The following is a 25355-nucleotide window of genomic DNA, read 5'->3' as shown; positions in this document are numbered from 1 at the left end:
GATTTTTTTTGGCTTGAAATAAAATAATATTTAAATAAGAAATTTATTTAAGTAATTTATATTTATTTTTTTAAAAAATCATTATTTTTTACACAAACGTTTTAAGTTATTTATTTAATATTGACATACTTAATTATTCAAAGTTTCTAAAATCAGAAGAGAGAATAGACAATTAAATTATAAAGACAAATATTAATTTTAAATTTTCAAGATAATTACAAATAAAAATGAAGTATTTTAGAAATCTTTATTGGAATATTCTAATTTTGTTAACAATTAACACTAAAGTGTAGGTTTTGAAATAAAAGCAGGTCTCCATATTTTAGCAAATGAAAGAGAGGTCAGTGTAATAACAGTCTATCAAATTCATGCTTTAGTAACTCTATTTTGTTAGATTATATGTTATTATATTTCATTTACTAGTAAAGAAACGTCCTTTTTTATTATATATTATTCTTTTTCACGGTTATATATGAACATTAGTATAGTTTAATTATATTATATTATCGTAATTGTGACTAGGTTGATCCTAATATATAACCATACACAGTTGGACCACTAACTCTTGAAACATGACTTGATTGGTTAAATGACTAATCATTTTCATTATCTTTATTTTTTTATCATATTTGATTCATTTATAATTTTTTTATTTTTAAAATTTATTAATTTATTCAAATGACTCTCACATCATTAGATTCTTTTCATGTTTGTAGAATCTGATCTTAGCAGGAGCGGACTCAACCTCCCTCGGCATGACATGGACCCTAGCCTTATTATTGAACAACAAACACGTTCTAAAGCGTGCCCAAGAGGAGATCGATCATCACGTAGGCAAGCAAAGATGGGTCCAAACTTCAGATATCAAAAACCTAATTTACCTTCAAGCCATTCTCAAAGAAGCCTTAAGATTATACCCACCAGGTCCTCTTTTAATACCCCATGAAGCAACACAAGACTGTTATATCTCTGGCTATTACGTCCCAAAAGGCACCAGAGTTTTTGCCAACGTGTGGAAACTCCATAGAGACCCATCCATTTGGTCACAGCCTGAGAAGTTCATGCCTGAGAGGTTTATTACAGAAAATAATGGAGATGTTGATCATGAAGGTCGCCATTTTCAGTACCTCCCTTTTGGGTCCGGAAGAAGGGCATGTCCTGGTTCTAGTTTTGCCATGCAAGTGAGTTTGCTGAGTCTGGCTCGTTTGCTTCAAGGGTTTGAGTTGAAGGCCGTAGGCGATGAACCAGTGGACATGAAAGAAGGCTCCAGCTTTACTTTGCCTAAGGAGACTCCATTGGAAGTTCTCCTCACTCCACGACTTTTGTCTCATCAATATCACTCATTATTGTCCTCAAATTCTTAACTACGACACCATTTGCATTCAATAACTGTTGTAAACAATAACATATATATACATACATTTTATGGAGTGATTAAAACTACTATTATTAAATATTTTAGGCTAAATTATGCAAAACTCCCTCAAACTTTGAACCACATACAAATAACCCTTTTAATCTTTAAAACTTGATAATAAACCTGCTTTTAGGTTTATGTGAATAATTCCTGTCCATTATATTTATTAATCCTATAGGATTAATATGCATTTGAACTTTAAACTATAAATTTGGGAGTGATTTGAACTTTATAACTTTTAAAAGGTACATTTCAAACCATAAACAATTAAAGTTAGAACAATTTCAATCTCATCATTAAGTTTAAATAAATGTCTGTTAAATTGAGGTTTAATATGTAATTTTCACTGAATAAAAGTAGTAGGAGGAGGGAGAGTGAAATTTGATAAAAATTGCACATAAAGCCCCACTTTTTTTTAGAAAACTAATAGACGTTTGTTAGAATTTAATGGTGTGATGAAATTACTCTAATTTTAATTGTTTTATAGTTTAGATCACCACTGAGCTTGTATATACCACTTTAAACTTTATTTTGTGTGCATTTAAGCCCCCAAACTTTGATTGATATATGGATAACCTCCTAAACTTTAAGTTATATGTAAATAATTAATATATAAAATTAATCAAGTAGAGTTATCTGCATAAATATAAGAGTCGAGGAGGGTTCACTATAAAGTTTTAAAGGTTAAGTAGGTCATGTGTACGTGATCCAAAATTCAGGGGAGTAATGTATAATTTAGTTAATATTTTATGGAGTATATTTTATGCATATAAAATTAAGCAAAATGATTTTTATTTTAATTGGGAACTTTCTTTTACTCTCATTAGAAGCAAAATCTTCTACACTTTAATTTGACGCAGTGAGATTTTATCCAGTTGAATTCTCTCTGACAAATCAAGAAATAGTTTCCAATTAGCGAAATGCTAAGGAGCTAATTAATAAAATATCCACAAATTCATTCTCTCCGTTCCTTTTGTAATGACCCAATTTTTTTTTTAAATTAACATAAATTAATTTTTCTCCTAATAGATATTTTATTTAAATTAATTTTATAGTAAGTAGAGAGTAGTAGTTTAGAGGAACTTATCTAATATTTTTTTTGGTCTAGAGTTTGAATTTTATCAAGAAAAAAGTGTGGTTTTAGTTTGTTTTAGATTATGGAAAAACTTTGTGCCTTTTCTTGTACATTTTTCTTGTGTCATTTCTTATAGTTTTCACAATTATTCTATTATTTTGTTCAGAATTTATATCCCTGATGCGAAAACAGAGCATTCGCGAGTTCGTTTCTTTCCTTCCCTTCACCGACACGAATGTTCTGATTCTGCACCGCCATTGCACTCCTCCACCGTTCTTGGCGTCTCCGCGGGCTATGGTGCTCGTGCTGTCTTGCAACACCAGCTGGAATCTCGTCTTCCTTCCCTGCATGTTGTCACTGATGATCGCTGCTGTGGTGGAGGTTTTGTTGAAGTCACAGTTTTTTTTTTTTTTTTCCATTCTCGCTGCTGCCATCGGAGAGTGTGAGTGGCAGGAAATTCCCTCCTTATTCCTGCTCTGTCTGTGCGTTGCTGTGTGTGCTGCCATGGTTTCATGACTCTTTCCCCTACTTCCGTCGATTTCTTCCTCTTCCCCTTCTTTGTGGATGATTCAGGTTTGAAGCTTCGAACCTTGTTTCTTGTCAATTTCATGTGTGTACCCGTTTAAGTGGCTGAGATTTTAAAATTTTCCCCTATTATTTGTTCTGCTGCCGTGTGTGTCTCAGTTGGGAGGATATGATTTAATATGAGGATAGTCTAGGTTGAGTTCTTCTTGGGTTTAATTGACTCTTGCTGGAAAATTTGATTAAAAAAGATATATAAACAATAAAATAACAAACCCAAAAGTTATATTGTAGATTGTTGAGATGGGATTTAAAGCCAAAAGCTTAGAATTAAAATTTGAAAATTAATACCTATAATGTGTTTGATTAAATGTGTATTAGAAGGAGCTTCGTAGGTTATGTATTTCCTATAATCTCGTTTATCTCTTAAGAAATGTTATTTTGTAAATTTGAGCTTGGTGCTGTGAAGAAATTGGGTTATGAAGCTAGTATATAATTAATTTAGTTCTTGGGAGTTATATGGTGGGTGATTATAAACTATGGTGCTGTTTATAGCATAATTTAGAAGGTGCACCTATGCTGTTCGATAAAATGGGTTGTAGAAAAATTTTAAATTTTTATGGTGATTAAATGGGGTGTATGTAAGTAGTCACACTCTTAGTTATAGTTAATTGTTGGTGATGGAAAAAAAATTTGGGATGACAAGTTAAGATTTAATCTCAGCGTTGGATGTAGGACTTGAATTGGAAAAGCATGATGAATCTAATTGCGAGTGTTTAGGAATTGTTGGGTAAGTGATTCAAAGGTTAAAAAGTTTTATTGAGTTGGTTGAAAATTACGCAGATGAACTGCTGGATATAAAGATCTAAATGGAAATCATATTTAAAAAGAAAAAATCGAGAAATGAACTATGGCCAAAGTAACATGGTGAAACTATACTGTGCAAATTCTGAGATCTTGGAATTTTATAACTCTTGGTAGTTAACTTTTAAGTGATATAAATAATGATGCTTAGGGAACTTAAAACAAAATTTTGATTGATTTTGGTTGTATTGATGTTGAAAGGGAGTTATGGACTTGTAGGAAGCTTATTAAAATATTATTATATTTTATATATAGGTTGTTTGGAGAAAGAGAAAATTGATTGAGGTTGTAAGAAGAGATATTGAACCTTGAAAAATAGTGGGTAAATGCATAGTATCCCAACTAAATTATCAATAAAATTCTTTTTCCAAAATAATTTTTTTACATGGATCATTTAATAACAATTATATTGTGTATTTAATACTTTATTAATTAAATTGTTTTTGTCTTGAAAAATTATAATGAGATGTTGAATGATATTTGAATTATGGCATGTGCATGTGATTTTTTTTATATAAAGGATACTTTCAAAATTGATGAGATTATTTTTATCAACTTTGGTTATTTTTGGGTTACTTAGTATATGCCAGACATGGATGTTAGATATGAAATTTTATTTTGGTAAGTTTTTAATTCTCAAAACTATTTATGTAAGTTTGACTTTAAAAGTGATGATTTTCTTTTATGTTTGAAAATGAATTTAGAATGGGACTTTAGACAGAACATTGATGGCTAACAGCAGCTCCATTAGCCCTTAGCATGCCATGGTTAATGACTAGCTAGTTTGAATTTCATGAGCTCTATTATCATATTTGTTGTACGTGGATCTAATACTTGCGTTTGATTTCATGGCTCTGAGCCACATTTAGTTAGCATTACCCTTGTCAGATTCATTAGTTGACGCTGGCCCTACTGCTGACCTCTAAAAGGCATAAAATTGTTTTGGGTGGTATTTCACTTAGCATTATCTCCTCTTGACTTAAATATTTGAACTGATGCATTTTATTTTGAAAGTAAGGTTAGTTGCTCCAACATAGCTTATAGCTAGGTTTTTATTTTGATATATGTTGTTTACTAGCTGGAAGGAGCTGAGCTCCTTATTGATATTATATTTTGTGTAAAATATTGACAGATTAGAAATTTTGGAAAATCTTATTTATAGGTGAGGTTTTACTGAAATTTTTACAAAAATATTGAAACTTTTATTATAATAATTTTTATTATGTATGTTATAATTTTCAGTGCAAATTCAACTATGTTTTAAAATGAAATGATTTCTCAATTTAGGGTTTAAGGGAAATGTGAAATGGTTCATATCTTGTACTGGTCATTCTCTGTTTTCGGGGTGTGACACCTTTATTTTCTTCACCTTTCTATTCCTTCTTTTGCTCTATTTCTACATCTTGCTGTAATTTACAAGTCTTACTCTAATACTTGTTTGTTTGCCAATACACGTGAAATTGCATTTTTAGGAAAAGGCATAAATAGTTATCTCCTTAAAATTACTGTCTTTTGTATGTGTAATAATGACAAAAAGGTCAAAAACAATAGAAGAGGATGGTTTTGTGATGAGAACAATAAAAAAAAGATTATATATTAATATATAGTACTTTGCTAGCTTCACAAAAAATTCAAATTGTTAATGGCTTATGAATAAAAATATATAGCATGACTTCTAATTATATATATATATATATATATATAGGGTTAATAAGTAAAATAGATCCTCAACTCTTGCTGGAAAAGTGTCCTAAACCTATAATTCTGAACTCTTAAAATATGCAAAATAAACCCTAAACTTTTAAATTTATAGCAAATTAAACCGTCCTGTTCATTGTGGACCCTAATTAATTAGCACCATGAACCCTAAACTATTCTCATATTGTTTATGTATAGAACATTAATTATTATGTAAACCAATTTAGCCTCAGCGTGGTTCGTTGCGGTGAATACATTGTTGGTTATGGTGAATGACCCATAATTTTGTGGAATGATATTTTTGTCCTCTTTTTTTGTGATGTTTTCCAAATAATTGGTATTTCATGCTTCCATAAAATGCTATGATACTTAAATTTCTTTTCAAATGGGATCCCAAGTTTTTGCCATTAAATAAATGAATATTATTCATAATAAGACTAAATCAGAGTTGTAGAGTATACAGAAGCATATGATACCAATCATTTGAAAACATTGCAAAAAAAAAAAGACAAAAAATATTATTTTACAAAATTATGGGTCGTTTACCATAGCCAACGATGCATTTACCGTGATGAACTATGCTAAGGCTAATTTAGTCTATATAATAGTTAACTTTCTATATATAAACGATAGAGGTAATTTGCTCCAAATTTCAAAGTTCAAGGTCTAGGATGCTACTCGTGTAATAGTTAAGGATCTGTGGTGCTAATTAACTAAGACCTATGGTGAACAGTAATGACATCAAAGAAGATAATGGTAGGATTTAATTTATTATAAATCTAAAAGTTTAGATTTTATTTTGCTTATTTTAAGAGTTCAAAGTTTAAAGCGCTTTTTGAGCAAGAGTTTAGGTTCTATTTTGCTCATTAACCCTATATGTATAACATTACTCCATTATTTAGTTTTAATATTTACAAGGTTCATTTTCATGATATTAATAGAAGGTCATTTGTAAAATTTAATAAAAAAGTCATGATCATTTTTAAAAATTACCTATGTTTATTTATTTATTTATTTCTGTTTGTTTGAATAATACTCACCCATGCTATTTTAGAAATGTAATAATTAATTAACTCTATTAAAGATGATTAAAAAAAGTAATTAATTTTAAAGGGTAGCGTCCACCGCAAAATTTGGCTGTGTCTGTCGTTAGTCTCCTCCCTATTTTATAGAATTTTTAATCAAGGAATGGAATCCCCTTTCCTTCACTTGCTTATGATGGAATAAAACTTGTCAAGTTGTATTAGACAAAATGGACTAAGCTAATTTATCGATTACGCAAGACACGCCTAGATGATTTAATTAGGGGAAAAAAAGGATTAAGAGTTGAGTCTATCAAAAGAGAATAATTCCTCACAATATAATGAAACAGTATTTATATTCCCAATAGATAGCTACTTCCTCCTGTCTCTATTAGAGGGCATCTTCTAGAAATATCTTTTAGTCTTTAATATAAGGTACATTATGGGATATCAATTACATTTTTCAATATTTCCTCTATTTAAACTCATTAACGAGAAAGAATATAATGTAAATTTAAAATTTTTTCATTTAAATATGGGTCAAATTATAAGTTTATTTTATTTTTAAATAAAGTTAATAGCCTAACTAATTTTCATTAGTTCTGTTGAGATTGTTGAAAGTGTCTTTGTAATATGGATTGGAGGGGAGTATATGCAATAAAAAAAAGGAGGATGTAGTTGAATTGTAGTTATTTTTCTTAATCCCATCGTTAATCAATTTGTGCATATGAATTTATGATTTTATAAATTTTAGTTTTTCTTTTAAAAGTAAATATGAATTTAAATCTGATTTATTACAAATAACATTTTATCTAGTAAAACTACAATTCATTTTACTGCGTTATGGCTCAAGCTAATACAAATGAAATCAAAACCGTTATTATATTGAACATCCTTATGTGCAATTTACTTGAAGCTAAGGAAAAGAATGGACCGTTGACTTCTTTGTTTGCGTAAAAGGATGTTTTAATTTTATGTTATCATGGGTTTTGTATAAATAAATGTATATGGCACCACTAGTAATTATTATATTAAAAAAATGCTGAAAATGTACTCCAAAACAAAATTGAAATTTTGCCTTAATTTTGTCAAAGGCCAAAATTAAATCAATTTATTTATTTTAAATATAAAGAATGGGCTTTGCTGACAGCGAATATCTCCCCCAGAAACACTAAGAATAACGAGCAGATCTTTCTCAATTGAATTGTTATATACATAATAGTTTCGAACCTTTAGGTGATGAGAATCTTTATCGTGAACTTTATATTGCAGCTCAATTATTCTCATAGGTTTCCACTTTCGGGGTCGTTCTCACTCATAAAATGCCCCAATTTCTCTAAGCTTTTCGTCGTTTTCTTAAGACCCCCTTCCTCCCACATCTGATTCTATCCGGCTTCTAGCCTTTTAATAACTAAAATGTCCTCTTCTCCATTTTTACAGAGAATTCAGGCACATTTTTAATATTATATTATTTATATCCAATTTTTATAAATAATTCTACTTACTATAAATTTTTCATATTAATAGGATAATTGAGTAAGGTGAAATCTTTCTCTTTTTTATGAAGTGTAAGTTCTTCTGAGACATTTTTTTTTAAATTCCAGAGACTTTATAGGATTTCATCAGGAGATTGAATATAATCTGCTCCCGTCATTGAATGAAAAAATAAATCCTCTAATTTTTTTTTTAATTTTCATTCAGCAATGCTTTTGTAGCAAAAGCGATTATACAAAATATATTTAAAAAAAATAAAAAGTTAAATTGACTCCCATACTCTTTGTTCTATCTATAAAAATTTATAATGATATGATGGTATATAATACAAAAGACTGATATATCAAAAGTCTATGTGAAGGTAGAAAATCACATTTGGAAAAGTTATCTTATTTGGGTATGACAATGCTTGAATTTGTCCAAATCAAAGAACTATAAAAAAAAGGATTATATATATATATATATATATATATATTAAAAGTTTTAATAAGTTGAATTATTTATCAAATAAGACTTTTGACTTCAAATTTTGGAGGCAGATTTTAGGGGAAGCACTTGATGAACTTTCTTGCACGCTACTCCACTAGAGCGTGGTATCTTCAATGGAAAATGAGGGTTGGACAAAGCATTGCATCTTTTTTAATAGAAATTGATAAACATAAAAGACTAAAACACAAGAGTATTAAACAAACAAAGCCAGAAGAAAATAAACATTTTTCATCAACCACTACCTTTAAAATGAAAGGTACGTGATTTTTATAAAAGATGTATAAAACTCAAATTAGCTCACGACTTAATTTCCTAGGTAGCTACAAACTATTTGCAATGCTATCGGATTCTCTATACATAAAAAGTTAATAGAGACATCCCGATTTCTATTGATCATAGTAATGGTTTCTTGTATTAAATCTTGAAAGGATGACTTGTGATTGAATTGATAGCCTCGGCACAATCACCAAAAGCTCCAAACCTTTCAGGATTCCAAACTGTTCTGCTATTTTTTTTCATTATGTTGTAATTTAATTTACATGCTGCTCGACACTCCAATATTTGTAAGTCAAAAAGTTACAAAATAAATATCGATCACATAGGACTATTCGATTTGTTACATTTAGAAAATTTAAAATAATTACCTTTATAATTTTCAAAATTGTTTTAACAGTACTTGTTTCCACTTGTTTAAATACTACATTTAAAAAACATAAGATATAAGTGGTAAATTCAACGGTTTGATTCACAGATTTTGTTGAGAGATGACAAAACCAAACTCCTAAAGACGACAATTATTTAGGGAGGACGGCAGTGTGTATTATAGTAGTGTATGCATTACAACTTTTTCTGTTTGTTATCGTCCTAGGCCTTTATTATCATTAGGTAATATAACAGTTAAGTCATAAGAAAAGAGAATTAATGATAATTAAGTCCTGATAAAATTTTAAAAAATCAGCTGCAAATATTGACTAAATTAATTGTAAATTCAAAGAGTATCAATTAGAAATAAAATATTTAAATTTTAAATGTAGATATCAATTTACAATTGAAATTTTTGTTTTTGCACTCTGCTACAATGTCTAAATAAATATTTGTAACTATTTTTTTAAGAAATTTTTGTCAAGTAGTTAACTGTCATCAATTCTTTTTTTCAAGACTTTAGTGTCATTCTCCCTCATAATCAATATTGTGCCTGCCCTTTGTCTTAAGCCATATATCTGTTTGTATATATATATATATATATATATATATATAAACACATATAAAACATGTCATCTTCTCAAAACATCTAATCCAAGACGGAAAGAGAGAAGCCATAATGGATCTCCTCTCTATCCTAACACTAACAGCAATCGTAACCCTACTTTTGTCCCTACTTGTATGGATCAGAGCTCAGAAAAACTCACCAAATCACACAGCCAAAGGCATGGTAGCACCAGAACCTTCCGGAGCCTTACCCTTAATAGGCCATCTTCATCTTCTTGGAGCTCAAGCTCCTCTCGCCCACACCTTAGGTTCTTTTGCAGACAAGTACGGCCCCATCTTCACCCTCCGTCTCGGAGCCTTCCCTGCTCTCGTCGTTAGCAGCCAAGACGCCATTAAAGACTGCTTCACCACCAACGACAAAACCCTAGCCGCTCGCCCAAGGTCCAGCCATGGCGTCTACCTCAATTACAACTATGCCTCATTCGGGTCTGCGCCAGACGGCCCGTATTGGCGCAAATTGAAGAAGCTCATCATGCTCGAGCTCCTGTCAACTCGAAGACTCGAATCGTTGAGGCATATATATGAAAGTGAGATTTATGATTTCATCAGTGACTTGTACTCGTATCTCGGAGATGGTAATAAGGGTAAGGTTGTGATTAGCGAGTGGTTGGAGAGATTGACTCTGAACATAATCACGAGGATGATTGCAGGGAAGAGGTATTTTGGGAATTTGAAGGATGTGGATGATGAAGAGGCACGTAGGGTTGTGAAGCTTATAAAGGATTTTATGCATATTTCTGGGGACTTTGTTCCTTCAGATTTGATTCCGTTTCTGGGATGGTTTGGTGGTGAAGGGAAAGTTTTTAGATCGATGAAGAAGATTGCAAATGATTTGGATTGTCTTGCGTCGAGTTGGATTGAAGAGCATCGTGTGAAGAAGAAAGAGTTCAGTGAGAAGCAGGATTTCATTGACTTGATGCTTTCTGTGATTGAAGACGACGAGTACTCTACCTTTGGCCATGCACGTGACACCATCATCAAAGCAAATGTTCTTGTATGTTCTTTAATTTCTTGTTTGACATTCTTTCTTAATACCAAAACAATTAAGCAAATTAATTTTCTTTTGGCCAAAAATATAAAACAAACGAATTTTAATTTCTTGTTTGACTTTTAATAATTTATATTATTTGTTTTTTAAAATTTAAACTTATCCAAGTGACTCTCATGTAGCATTTTGGTCTAATAATTTATTTTATAAAAACTTTCAAAAAATTTTGTGTGAACAATTCTTCTCAAATTTTGGATTATTTGCAGTGTACTTTGTCACGTTTCATTTGTAAATTAACAAATTATCCTCACCAAAAAAATAAATTAACAAATTATTACAACAATCTACTGAAAGTTTTGAAGGTCAACATATTATATCCTCTCCTTCTAATGAAAAATATTTTTTATGAAATTTATAAATTATTAGATATTCGATGTTTTATTTTTCAAAATTTTAGAATTACAAAATAACAAATGCTGCAACATTTTTACTTTATTACAGAAAATAGCCAAAATTTAATAATTCCCCCCTCTTAGATCCAAATCTTGCACTTCTAGCTATAATAGTGAGAAATATTATATATAGAGATAAATTTTAAATTATTTTTTGAATTAATTTATTTAATAAATAAAATAATAAAAAATTATTAAAAAATATAAAAAATGAAAGTCAACGGTTTTATGCATAAGAAATAAATATGAAATAGTTCTTAAATGTTGCAAAAATTTAAATACAAACATTTATTTTTTGTTTCCCATTAAAATAGGGAACACTTTTTTAATGTTGTAACAGAAGTAATTTCATGGACAACAATTTTGTGTTTCCTATTTTAAAATTTTAATGCTTTAAAGATCAATAGTGCTTCCCTTATTTTACAGGCATTTAGCCTGTTGTTGTATTGTTGTCTTATTTGCATTGTTGAGGGGGTGATTTCTAGTTAGTTAATCAGTTTCTGGAAGACTTGCCGCGAGGTACAAATACAATTATACAAGGGACAATAATTGAGAAAAATGGTCCAAAAGGAATTAGATAATCTTAATTCTCCCAAAACTACATTATCAAGAGCTGCTCAATGCTCCCAAAACTTCGCTTTATGGTTCGCTTCTAGATAATCTCCAAGTTAACACAGATAAATATATATATATATATATATATATATATAGACTCTCTCCATGTTTAACGGGTTGACTAGTCTACGGGCTCCCCCCAAACCGTGGACATATATAATTATTTTATTTAATCGTTCACACAATTTAATTATTAGATTAAAACAGTTCATCTGTTCATGAGAATGTATTATAGAACTTAAGGAGGTTTGAATTGATGTCAAGCACTACTGAAAATCAGAAAGGGTTTCAGTGAACATTAGATTTAGGGCTTGGTTGGTGTTGTTCCTATTTTTTATTTTTTAAGATTATTCTATTAACTAATTTTTAAAAAATTATTTTTCGAAACAAAACAATAAAAAATCTGTTTCATTATGTTAATTGGAAAATAATTTTAGCGTTAAGAAATTGGCCAATAGTAATACATACTAATGGCCTATGATATATAGTGGTAGGCCATAGTTAAATATAGTTTACAATAATTAAATGCAGTGTTCTTTAAAAAAATGAAAATAAGTTTACCAAAAAAAATGAAAATAATTCTAAGATGTTTTTATTTTTTAAAAAAATAAGAACAGTTTTTAAAGCAGTTAAATCCAAAATATTTACTCAAGTAAGTTTTTTTTATTTTAAAAAAAAAAACAAACATATCTTGAAAATCAGACTAACACACTTGATTTTACATGTATGTAGAATTTGATCTTAGCTGGAGCAGACACAACCTCCATCACCTTGACATGGATCCTATCATTATTGGTGAACAATAAGCACGTCCTGAAGCTTGCCCAGGAGGAGATTGATCGTCACGTAGGCAAGAAAAGATGGGTCCAAATCTCAGATATCAAAAACCTAATTTACCTTCAAGCCATTCTCAAAGAAACCCTAAGATTATACCCTCCAGCTCCTCTCTTAGTCCCTCATGAAGCAACCCAAAACTGTTATATTTGCGGCTATTACGTCCCAAAAGGCACCAGAGTGTTTGCCAACATATGGAAACTCCATAGAGACCCGACCATTTGGTCGCAGCCTGAAAGATTCATGCCTGAGAGGTTCATTACAGAGAAAGGAGATATTGATCATGAAGGTCACCATTTTCAGTACCTTCCTTTTGGGCTTGGGAGAAGGGCTTGTCCTGGTTCGAGTTTAGCAATGCAAGTGAGTGTGTTGACTCTTGCTCGTTTGCTTCAAGGGTTTGAGTTGGAGAGCGTAGGTCATGAACCAGTGGACATGAAAGAAGGTGCCAGCTTTACTTTGCCGAAGGCAATTCCATTGGAGGTTGTGCTAACTCCACGTCTTTCGTCTCATCAATATCAGATGTTATTGTCCAATAATTCTTAACCTTATTTTGCATTCAACTCTTCGAAAATAAGCAAAGTACGTTGTACCAGTAATTAATTATTACCTTTATTCTAAGATGGTCGATTTATAAATTATAAGATTTAAAAAAAAAACTTTAGGAGGAATGAAAGAGAGAGAGAGATAAGAAGAGAGTAATCAATCATTTATGTATGTGCGACTGAATCTTACTATATATATATATATATATATATTTGGGTGTAGGAATATAATCTAATTATCTAAAGTCAACTCAATTTACAAATAATGCAACTCATTTATCACAACAAGTAGACAAGCAATGGTTATATTATTTTAGGGATTAGATAACGTGTAGACATTATAGTAGATATATGATGTGTAGACATTATAGTATATATACTTTTGGAATAATTTTCAAGTGTGAAAAAATTAGTCAATTTTAACTAACTTGAACTAAAGATTTAAGTATAGGGTATTATACAACAAAATTAGTCCCAAAATTATAACTTCAAAAGTGTTTGAAAACCTAAACTTATTTTTTATGTAACATTTTTTCAACTTTTAAAAAAAGTATAATCTTGCCCTTCTTATTAATAAAATTTCCTTTGATAATTAATTAATCAAAAAATGATAGAAGAGACCCAAAAAATTTAAAAAAGGACAAAAACTACAAACAAGAACTCAAAAAAATGTACAAAAGGACCAAGAAAATTTTAGTTGTTATATTTTGTTATTTATGGTCAACTAACATTTAAAATTAATTTTTGTTAACAAGAGGGATTAGATAGTATCATTTTTAAAAGTTGAAGAGAAATATTGCATTAAAAATGAGTTTAAGGTCCCATACTTTCCTGAGCCTATAGTTTAATAGATAATTTATTCTTTTATTATTTTTTTATTAAGAAAAATTTCGTTTATGACATTTTTCAAGTGTGATATAAAAAAATAGCTAGTTTAAGTATTATAACAACTTATGGAGTTGTCAATTGATTGATAATCACACATTGATGAACACATATCATTTCAATGAATGAGAGAACATCATACAATAACTTGCAGATGATTTCTCGCAATAAATGTTTGTAGAATCTGATCATAGCTGGATCAAAGTCAACCTCCATCAGCTTGACATGGATCCTAGCCACTGTTGAACAACAAGCAATGTCCTAAAGCGTGCCCAGGTGGAGATTGATCTTCACGTTGGCAAACAAAGATGGGTCCAAACTTCAGATATCAGAAACCAAATTTAACTTCAAGCCATTCTCAAAGAAACTCTAAGATTATACCCACCAGCTCCTCTCCTAGTCTCCCATATATGAAGCAACACAACACTGGTATATATGTGGTTATTATGTCCCAAATGGCACTACAGTTTTTGCCAACGTGTGAAAACTCCATAAAGACCCAACCATATTTGGTCGCAGCCTGAAAGATTCATGTCTGAGAGGTTCATGACGGAGAATGTAGATATTGACAACGAAGGTCACCATTTTTAGTAACCCCCTTTTGGGCACATGGGAGAGTGTACGTGTTGAGTCTTGCTCGTTTGCTTCAACAGTTTGAGTTGGAGGTAGAAGATGATGATGATGAACCAGCAGGCATGAGAGAAGGCACAAGCATTACTTTACCCATGGCAACTCCATTGGAAGTTGTTCTTAATATACGTCTTCCTCCTTGTCACATCCCAAAAATTAAACGTGATCTGCCCCGGGGTATATGCACAAACATATATCCCTTAAACCTTTATCAAGAAAACTTTAATATAATATTTTAATTTATTTGAAATAGGACTGAAATTTATTGCAACATTTTTATATAAATAAAATATTTTTAGACTTTTTGTGAAAATTTCGGCAGAACCTCCCCTCTCAATAAGGCCTCCCAAAAACAAATATACAACCATTTTACAAAACAATAGCAACAGCAAGGAACAGAACTCTATTTTTATCAACAAATAACCAAAATATAAATAATATGATGAGAACCCTAATTATAGCTTATGTTTAGCACCTAATATACGAATTAACAAAATATAATGCATGGGTATAAGTTTACATTAAAAGAAGCTTGATGTACAATTCCTCACTTCAAATGAATACTGAAGCCCATCAATGGTCAGCGGAAGGTACAATATCAGCTAACATTATCTGAGATCAAAATAATAATTTTTAGTGAATAACATCTCAATAATAACTAATTGAACATGAATAAAAGGAAAGTTTAAAAAAATTATGTAAGTTAAAGAGACAATAATCTTCATAAAAATTTAATGAACTTTGGAATAAAAGAATTTTATATAACTTTAAATGAAATCTTAAACCATTAAATTATCATATCAAAAATTATTATCACTTGATTTTAAATATGCAAATAAATGAAATAAATAATTATAAATAGATTACTAATTAAAACTAATGGGATATAAAATTATCAAATAATCAAATTCATACTTATAGGGACTTATTAGAACAATTAACAAATATGAACACACAATCCATAAAGGTGAGTAACCAAACATGGCCATAGTCATAAAAGAAATGTAAACACACAGTCCATGATGGTAATGCTAATCAAATGTGGTTTGAAGCCATGAAAACAAATACATGTATTAAACTCACGAATAATAAATGAAGATTTTAAATCTTTATTTCAAATCTCATGTACATCTAAAATTCATGTATTTAAAATATGTTGTTTGGGTAGTTTAAAATTTTTCATAAAAAGAAGATAAATGAGTTGACATTTGAAATGAAAATGAAAAATTGGGAATGAAAAGTTTATCTTTATTTTTTAATCGAAAAAACAAAAATTAGAGATAAGAATCGAAAATCATAGAGGTATTAATAGTAAAAATACAAAGAAAACATGATATTTGAAGTAACAAGAATTTTTAACGACTAGCATATGGAAAAAAATTGAAATTACAAAAAAATTAGGATGAGTAATAAATCCAAATATAAAATTTTTTGCATGTCCAAATGAGATATTTAGACTAAATCCAAACCTACGCTAATCCCAATGGCACCATAAATGAAAAAAATTAAATAAAATAATTTTTAAAATGTGAAATCGTTCTGTTTGGTAAACATAATATTTTTCTCTTCTTTGCATCCAAATCTTGTGGAAAATATTTTAAAGTATAAAATCCTTCTGCTTGCGGAAATATTTCTCTTCTTTACATTTAATTATTTAAACCCTTCTGTTCCGTCAGGCCATCAAGCAAGGACTTGCACCACGTGGCTAATCTTCTCAAGAAGATTTGCTGATTCTTCTTTATTATTATAATATTTTCTTGAATCTCATACCGAAGGATTTGTAACATTTAAAAAATAAAAAAATAATACGTGTATATGCTGATAATATATTCACGGAAAAAATAATTAATTCACACAGTGTAAAAAAATTAATTAAATATAATGATTATATTTTAAATTAAAAAATTTGAACTAAATTATGATTATAATTAATGAAACAAATTTATCTAGTGAAAATAAACATTGATTTTATGATAGATAATTTTAAAAAATTAATAAATGCTTCTTAAAATGTGTAGTTTTGCCTATAAATAAAAATAAAAAAAAATGCATGATAGTTTCTCTGATATTTAAAAATAGAATAATTCTTAATCAAGAAAGTATCTTACCAGTGGTTTTCCCTCCCTTGCCTGTTATGAAGGGGAAAAAAATTGACAATTTTTATATCAATAATAATTATGGCATAAGAAATTTTAATTTACATGATAAATTAATTATAACAAGTCTATAAAACTTGTATGTATTTTCAAAAATTCATGAAATTTATTTATAAATAACCTTTTTGTATGAGACTTATTTATAATTTTCACTAAAAATAAACATAAGTTAATCAAATTTAACTCCTGGGACTCATTTTCAATGTGAAATGAATTATCAAAAGCACTGAAACATGATGGTTACTTGTAGACGTCATTTATGGTTACTGTGGCTTCCCTTGGGCTCAAGCCAAAGCTTTACATATACACACACAATTCCTTCATCTTTATATATAAAATATTTTTAATTAAATCCTGTAAATTAATAAAAATATATTATTTAGTTAAAATTATATAAAATTACAGTAACTTTTCAGTTTTATCCATAATAATTTTACAATTAATATCATAGTGATATTGGGTAAAACTAAAAAATTAATATATCTTCCATGTTTCAAGACAAGAGGAAAATTATTTAATTATTCAAAAGTATTATAACACCCTTTAATTACTCAAAGAATTAAATAAAATAATTTTAAAATGTAAAATCCTTCTGTTGGGAATAAAATATTTTCCCCTTTATATCCGGCCAAAACATAAGGAAAATATTTTAAAATATTAATGTCAACGCTGCTTCCTCTTTACTGTTATTAGAATCTTTTCTAAATTTCTATGCGCAAGGATTTGCTACATTTTAAAAATAAGACGTGTTCGTATGCTTAGAATTTTTAATTAATCAAGGAAGTCTTCCCAGTCCTTTTTTCCTCACTTGCTTGTTACGGGAGAAAGAAAAACTTAACAACTTCAATTACGTTCCCCCCCCCCCCCACGCGCGCACGCGCATGTACTCCTTCTATCTCAAATTATAAGATATTTTTAAAGAAATTTTTTTATTTTAAAATATAAAATACTTTGAGTATATTAATGTTTCATTAAATGCATTAATTTTAATATTACCCTTTCTCTCTCTATAATTAATTTTCATTTCTTCTCTTTTTAATATATTAAATTATGGGTATTTTTGGACATTTATATTTTTGTTTTGAAAAAATAAGATTGTTAAGTGTATTTAATGAGATTTATTGATATGTGATATTTTATCTAAAAATGTCTTATAATTTAAAACGGAGAGAGTACTATATATATATATATGTGTGTGTGTGTAAGTTTGTGTGTGTGTTTTGTGTTTTTTTTTTTAATTTTAGAGTTTAACAACTCAAATTATAAATGGTGCAACTCATTAGTCAACAAGACAAGTAGACAACAATTGATAGTTATATTATTTATATTAAAAAATAATACTTATATTATTTCATTTCAAAATAATTGTCATTTTAGATATGTGCACATATCATATTAAAGTTAATAAATAATCTAAATTTTAAAAATATAACGATATTTTACTAAAATTCCCTTATTTATATTAATATCTAAAATAAGAGAAAATTACAAATAGGTTCAATATAAGAAACTTATTTATAAATAAATTTTATGAATTTGTAAAAATACACTTAGGTGATCTCATAGAATTTGGATGTAATTAATTTATAATGTAAAATGACATAAATGTCCTTAGACTCTTACCTCTTTGACTAGCATTGATTGGTTTGACTGACCACCGGCGATCATTGATCAGTCAAAAATAATTTCTTTAAAAACATATTTTTATTAAAATATTATTATTAATACTTTATTGTTTATAATTCAAATATCATATATTAACAAGCAAATATTCAAGATTTATAAGTAAAACTTCTTACATTAGCCTCTTGCAATATTATAAATACTTTAATGTTTACTCTTTTTGGTCTTATTTATAAGTCATTTTTAACATACTTTACTAAAATTAATAACAACTTTAAATCTCCTTAACCTTGCCTTATAATTAATAAGTTTCTATCTTTATCCACCAATAAGGACAAAAATAATTATTTTTAATAACTTTTTCTAGTATTTAATAAGAGTATAAAGGTAAAGATGAACATAAAAAATAGTGAAGTATTAGTGCTCTATAAATAGAAATAAAATTAATTTTCTCTCTTAATCCTACAAATAGGACGAAAGGAATACATATTAAAGTTTCCAAAATTTACAAGTTAGACTTGTTAATATGTGAAATTTAACTGGAAGAGGTTAACTTATAAACGTAGGAAGTTTAAGTTTTAAACTTGCAAATATTAAAATATGAATAACTTAACGTAAATATTTTTCAAAAACAATTTTAACTAGTCAATGCTAAATGAAATTTGACCGGTCAACAATTACTAGTGGTTAATTAATGCTAGTCTCAAAAAGGTAAGAGTCTAAGGATATTTGTATCATTTTACCTGATAAATTAATTACATTAAATTCTATAAAACTTGAATGTATTTAAAATTTACAAGATTTATTTATAAATAAGTTTTTTGACATGGACCAATAATTTTCACTAAAATAAACACTTTTCATTTATTGAAGAATAAAATTATAGAAAAAAAGGCATTTTAAATGTGAAATAAATTAGTCAAGTTTAACCCCCTCTCGATCGAAGTCATTTTCAATGTGAAATGAATCATCAGAACCACTAGGAAATGATAAGATCACCTGCAGGCATCATTTATGGCTACTGTCGGTGCCCTGAGGTACAGGCCAAAGCTATACAATCTCTGAGGTTTTATACATTACCTCCATTTTAAGAAGTATTACCTCATTTGCGATATAAGATATTAAATAATTTTTATATTTATTTTTTTAACTATTCCTATTTCATTTATTATTTTTTTAAAAAAATTATTTATTAAAATTGTAATGACCTAGGTAAATAAAATAAAAATAAACACATAATAATTTGTCTAGAGTGTATTTTATTTATGTTTGGAACAATTATGACAACAATGGGTGTTGGCATAGTGGAAGTGCATGCATAAGTCATCCATTGGGTCTAGAGTTCGAATCTGATGAAACAAAAAGGGAGTTGATTTTTATGACTTTAGTTTTGTAAATTACCAATATACCCCTCCCATATCAGACTTATTTTTCTTTCTTCTCTTCCTTATTTCCGTCTCGGCTTGACAGAGGGGGAAGGAGAGAATGTTCTGGAACTCGTGCGATCTGGTCTCTGTTCTTCTACTGTAACACTTTCCCCGAGTGTTATCCAAAAAGCACACAATTCAAATAAATTAAGTGTGGTTAAGGAATTAATCTTAAAACCAACTTAGGAAACAAACCATTTAAATCACTAAGCAAATACACAATTGCAAATTGAACATTTAAAGCCTTTAAAAAATTTTATAGGTTCTACCTATAGCGCACGGAAGCAAGTTAGACGAAAGAAGGGTAAAAAATATGCTGTCATGACAGCATTAAATTGCTGTCATGACAGCCCTCCCGAGTCAACTTCAGGGAGGCACCGTTCTGTCTTCCGATCTCCGATCGAAGAAATTTTAAAGCTCACATGTCACATTCAAAGGGTACTATAAGTGTATCAAATTTCAAAAAGATCCAACGGTCGGATTAAAAATTGAACATATTATAAATTTGGTCACTTTTGCTATCTTTAGCTGTCATGACAGCACTTCCGAACTAATTTTCGGAGTGCACCATTTCATCATCCGACCTCCGATCTAAGTGATTCCAAAACCCACATGTCACTTTTAAAGAATACTATTAGCATACCAAATTTTGAAAAGATCCAACAGACGGATTGAATTTCGTACATGTTGCAACATCAACACTGTAGCTGTCATGACAGCAATTTAATGCTGTCATGACAGCAATTTAATGCTGTCATGACAGCACCTTTAGACCAAATTTCAGAGTGCGTCATTTCTCCGTCAGATATCCGATCAACATGATTCCAAATCTCACACAAAGCTTATAAAAGGTTTTACTTGTGACCCAAATTTTAGAGAAATCTAACAGTCGGATTAAGATTTGGACACTGATGCAAAAGTGCAGCTTTTTGGTAAAAACCATTTTCAAAATTGTCCAAATCTCATCCTAATGGTTACAAACTTGTGGGAACACTTTGGACACATCAAATAAGACTAAAAACACCTGATAGAACATTCAAATGATGAAAAACCCCCACACATCAAAATTTGACCACCCGGGTGTCATTTCCCAAAATGGACCCTAAACCCTCAAAATGCACAAATCATACAAGAGTGGTCACAATCAATCCAAATACCATGTATTTATATAAATACATATGTTAAACATTTTCACTTGGTTCAGAGCTCCTTGTGGGGCCCACGCACCCACTCTCTCTATCCAAGGTGTATGCTTGCCCATAGCACACCATTTGCAATGCAACCACTTTGCATTTGCTTATAGAATCACATATATATATCAAATAAATATCTTCTTGTAATAAAAACTTGGTCTACTAAGTAAATCCATCAAAACCACACACCATAACTAAGTTTCCTAGCCACGAGTCTACAAACAGACAAAAATTCATACACAAGCACACCAATCCACACATTTTCACACACACATACATAATCATATCCTACTGGCACCCTAATCCTAAATACATTACAATATATTTGCTCAAAAGAAAGGGGTTGCAGTTCTTTACAAATCACAAGCAAACCCTAGCTTTGCTCCTTTCTCCGTCCACCATTGGATCTTTCGCCTGGACCTAGAATATTGAAAGAAAGGGGTGAGACAACCACAGTCTCAGCAACAGAGAAATCTACATTGATTATTACAAAGTAAGCCATAATCAAATAAACGAATATAAATTCAACATAGTATATAATTTAGCCATTTAAAATGCATGAATGCATGACCTAGGCCGGTATGGCCTTTCATGACCAATAGAATGCCCCTGGCACTCTTTAACTCGCAGGTAAACCTTATACCTACTTGTACCTCTACAGGCACAAAACATAATTTAAGGCATGATCTAATCCACCGAACCGCCTATGCCCCTTCGACGTGAATCCTAAGCAGTCAAAGCTAACTCCCTCCCAGAGCCAGCCCAACTTACTCTCCATGTAAGGGCTACCTTGGCTTAGGCACTCAACCTCACACTTCATATGTCGGATTCCCTCCCCCATTGAGAGGTGTCGAACACTCAATACACTAACCACTTTAGTGCATTGAGCCCATAATACGTAAGGCAACACTGAGTACTAACAGTGTGCCATAGAATATCATAAGTACATACCTTCTCATTGGTGAACTCCCACCGAGATCATGCCTTTTATTCGTATCTACCTTTTCCGAGTATTGACCACTTCAACACTCTAAGGTAGTATAACATTTATAAATCTCCCTCAAACGGTTCCTTAGCTTATCTAAGGTACCTTACTTAGTTACACTTCTTTAAGTGCAACTTCTATTCCTTATGATTAAAATACATGTAAACAAATCTCATTTTCATAAAAACATTGTTGTTAAACGATTAGAAAATATATTTTCACTATAATCAGATTAGTACCCCATAACCCCTTATAAAGCACATTTAATCTTTTAAAACATGTAATGCATGATAGCTAGTAATATTTATTCAAAAATAGCTAAAACAGAGTAATAAGAAATATAAATTTCCCCTATTACCTCAACCCTTTAGCACCAAAATGGTTCCCCTTATATAAAATAGGGCTCAGCTTGTTCCTTAACTTCTGAACAAATTCCACCAACAATTCCTACAACATATAAGTGATCCACATCACTTATCATATCAAATAACATTAATGAAGACTATAACTCATACCACACAACTTGGGTCTATGAGCCATAATCTATCCCAATGGTCCATATATTAAATCAACCATTCACATAGTATCACTTAACTACCAAAACCATTTATTAGCTATCACTAGGCTAATTTTCAATTTATATAATTTTTAATTAATTAAAAACCTTCACTTAGTATCACCAACTTTTACCATTAATCCTTATAATGAAAACTAAACCTTAATTTAAATCTTATTGGGCTCAAATAGCAAAATTATAACTAAATCAATAGGCTTAAACCATTGAAGAGCAAAACCCAATCTCTCAGGGTTTAATTTGTTCCCAAAACACCTCTTTACATCCAATTATCCACTTAAAATATTAGATCACTATATAGAAACTCAAAACATCCTCCCTAGGATCCAAAGAAACAAAAGCTTACAAAAATAAAGCCTTTGGGATCAAAATCTAAAAATTTTTTCTTCCATAAATTGAAGAAAATCAAGAAAAAGGGAAGAGAATTGAAGTAGGGAGTTTACCTATCGTGTAGCCGAGCTCGCAACGGTCGCAAAGACTCCTAGAACCAAGCCTAACTCTCTCCCTTTCTCTTCTCTTCTTCCTTTCTCCCTCTCGTGCGTTTCCTTTCCTTTCCTTTCTCTACATTTCTGCGTCTGTTTTTCCCCTTATAAAAGCTGATCTAAAAGTTTGGGAAAAATTACAAGAAGGGCCCAACATTTTTTTATTATAGCACAAAAGCCCGGGTCAACTTTGGTAATTTTTCCCATAGTTAAAAATCAAATAAACCAAACTTTTGCTTAGTAAAATTCAAACTCTGGCCTCTATCAAATTATTCTAAATTTAATTAATTATAGATATTTTATTTTATTTTTATAAATCTGAGTCTTAAAATTTCAAGATGTTACATCTACCATCTCCGATCTCTTCTCTTCCTCCTTCACTCTTTGCTATCGCTGATGAGAGAGCAGAGATGCTATGCATTTTCTATTACTGGTTCACCATTTTCCAGCCTGTGTTTGCTTTGTTTCTTGTTCTTGACCATATTTCTTCCTCAATTCTTTCTGTTTGTTGATGATGAAGCAAGTAAAGAGTTGATTTGAGTTTGTAAGACAACTAATTTAGTGGGTTGGAGGTTGGAATTGTGCTGTCTTCTTCTTCCCCCATTCAGTTATAGGTTCTGTTCTTCTCTTCCCTGTGCGTTTGTCATCGGCTGCCTAAGGTGAGAAATTTCACTCTCTTTCTATTGCTATGTGCGTGTAGTTTTGGACCTTAAACTTTGAAAAAATTTCAAATAAATGAATGGCATCCCATTTATCTTACTAATAATAGTTTTTACTGAAAGATTTCATCTTTGTCTTTATAAAGGTCATTTCTAATTATTATGACCATTTGGTTATATTATTAATTAAATTATTTTATCATGTGAAATAAGATTGATGCAACGAAATAAATGTGAAGCAGTAGGTGCATGTAATTTTTTTCTAAGATTCTTATTTTTAATATTTATGAGATTTTATTTTGACAAATATTAAATTGATGCTTATAATAATTCATGCAAGTTTGGCATTGAAAGTAAAAATTTTATTTCAATTATAATGATTGTTTTTCTCGCATGTTCAAAATACGATTTGAAGAGAACTATAAGTAAAATATTGTTGCTAACAGCAGTTTCATTAGCCTGTAGCATGCTATGGTTAATGACTAGCTATTTTAATTTTTGTGAGCTTTGTTCTCATGTTTGACATTTGTCGGTTTAACACCTGCATTCATTTCATGGCTTCAAGTCACATTTTGTTAGCATTACCTCGTAGATTGTGTGTCCATATTTGTTTCGTAACTTTGGCTGTGTTTGGTTACTTATCCTCATAAACTATGTGTCCACATTTGTCTTTGTGGCATAAGCTACATGTAGTTATTTTACCTCCATGGACTTTGTATCCACATTTATTATTTATTCTATTACATCCTCAAAATTTTAAAGTTTTAATCAGCTTGTATATTTGAAATTTCAATAGTTTCAGTTGTAATGTCCTTACTGACATTATCATATAACCCTCTGCTTATCTTACTAATCGATCCAAAATCATTTATTTTGAAACTTTGGGATCCCTAAACAAAATATTATCACAATCATGTCATAAATTACCTAAATTATAAAACATTACATAGCATAAGCAATATTCAAGGGTGCACTCAAGACTAAGGGAACATATGCATTTCAATAAAATTATGTCAAAATAAGGGATATATGTTGCGGCATGTGGCACAAAGACCATAGCATGACTCTCTGTGTTGTGCGCCATAACATGTGGATACATGCGCCGCGATGCACACACTTGAATTTGCTGTCATGTTGTAGATTTTGGTGCGAACTTCAAATGTACGTCCTTTTCATATCCGATGTTCAATTGAGGCAGTTCAAGCACCCACATGAAGCTTGTCTCATATTCTAACTAATGACACTAGTTTCTTTTCAATTTGATATTTTATTTAAAAGTTAAACATTCAAGTGCATTTTGATCATTTTAAGTTAAAATTTGCCACTCGAGCATTTTAATTTGAAATCATACGTCATTAGCCACTTTTTAAGCCTTTACCACATTCAATTGGACAATACATATATGATTAACTAATCACATAAGCAATATAACACACATACATACATTTGGCTTGTAAACC

At 30.1% G+C, this 25355-nt stretch overlaps 2 protein-coding genes across 2 annotated transcripts in view; both read left to right on the top strand.

Moving 5' to 3' along the window:
• LOC129290065 (cytochrome P450 CYP82J17-like) overlaps positions 1–1440 on the top strand; it is a 4716-nt gene extending 3276 nt beyond the window's left edge. Inside the window, exon 2 of the mRNA XM_054926777.1 lies at positions 717–1440. Within this exon, the coding sequence (XP_054782752.1) occupies positions 717–1364 (648 nt within the window). The 3' untranslated portion in view covers positions 1365–1440. The remainder of the gene's footprint in view (positions 1–716) is intronic.
• Positions 1441–9871: 8431 nt separating this feature from the next.
• Positions 9872–13357, top strand: LOC129291861 (cytochrome P450 CYP82J17-like). The gene is made up of 2 exons (XM_054929416.1): positions 9872–10844; positions 12638–13357. The coding sequence occupies exons 1-2, from the start codon at positions 9903–9905 to the stop codon at positions 13280–13282; spliced, it is 1587 nt and encodes a 528-aa protein (XP_054785391.1). The 5' UTR covers positions 9872–9902; the 3' UTR covers positions 13283–13357.
• Positions 13358–25355: the final 11998 nt, after the last annotated feature.

The sequence above is a fragment of the Prosopis cineraria genome, unplaced genomic scaffold (genome assembly GCF_029017545.1).
Source record: "Prosopis cineraria cultivar Desert tree isolate PC_DT_omini unplaced genomic scaffold, ASM2901754v1 PC13, whole genome shotgun sequence".
Taxonomy (NCBI): domain Eukaryota; kingdom Viridiplantae; phylum Streptophyta; class Magnoliopsida; order Fabales; family Fabaceae; genus Prosopis; species Prosopis cineraria.
The sequence above is the reverse complement of the archived record's forward strand: the minus strand, read 5'-3'. Positions and strand labels throughout refer to the sequence as shown.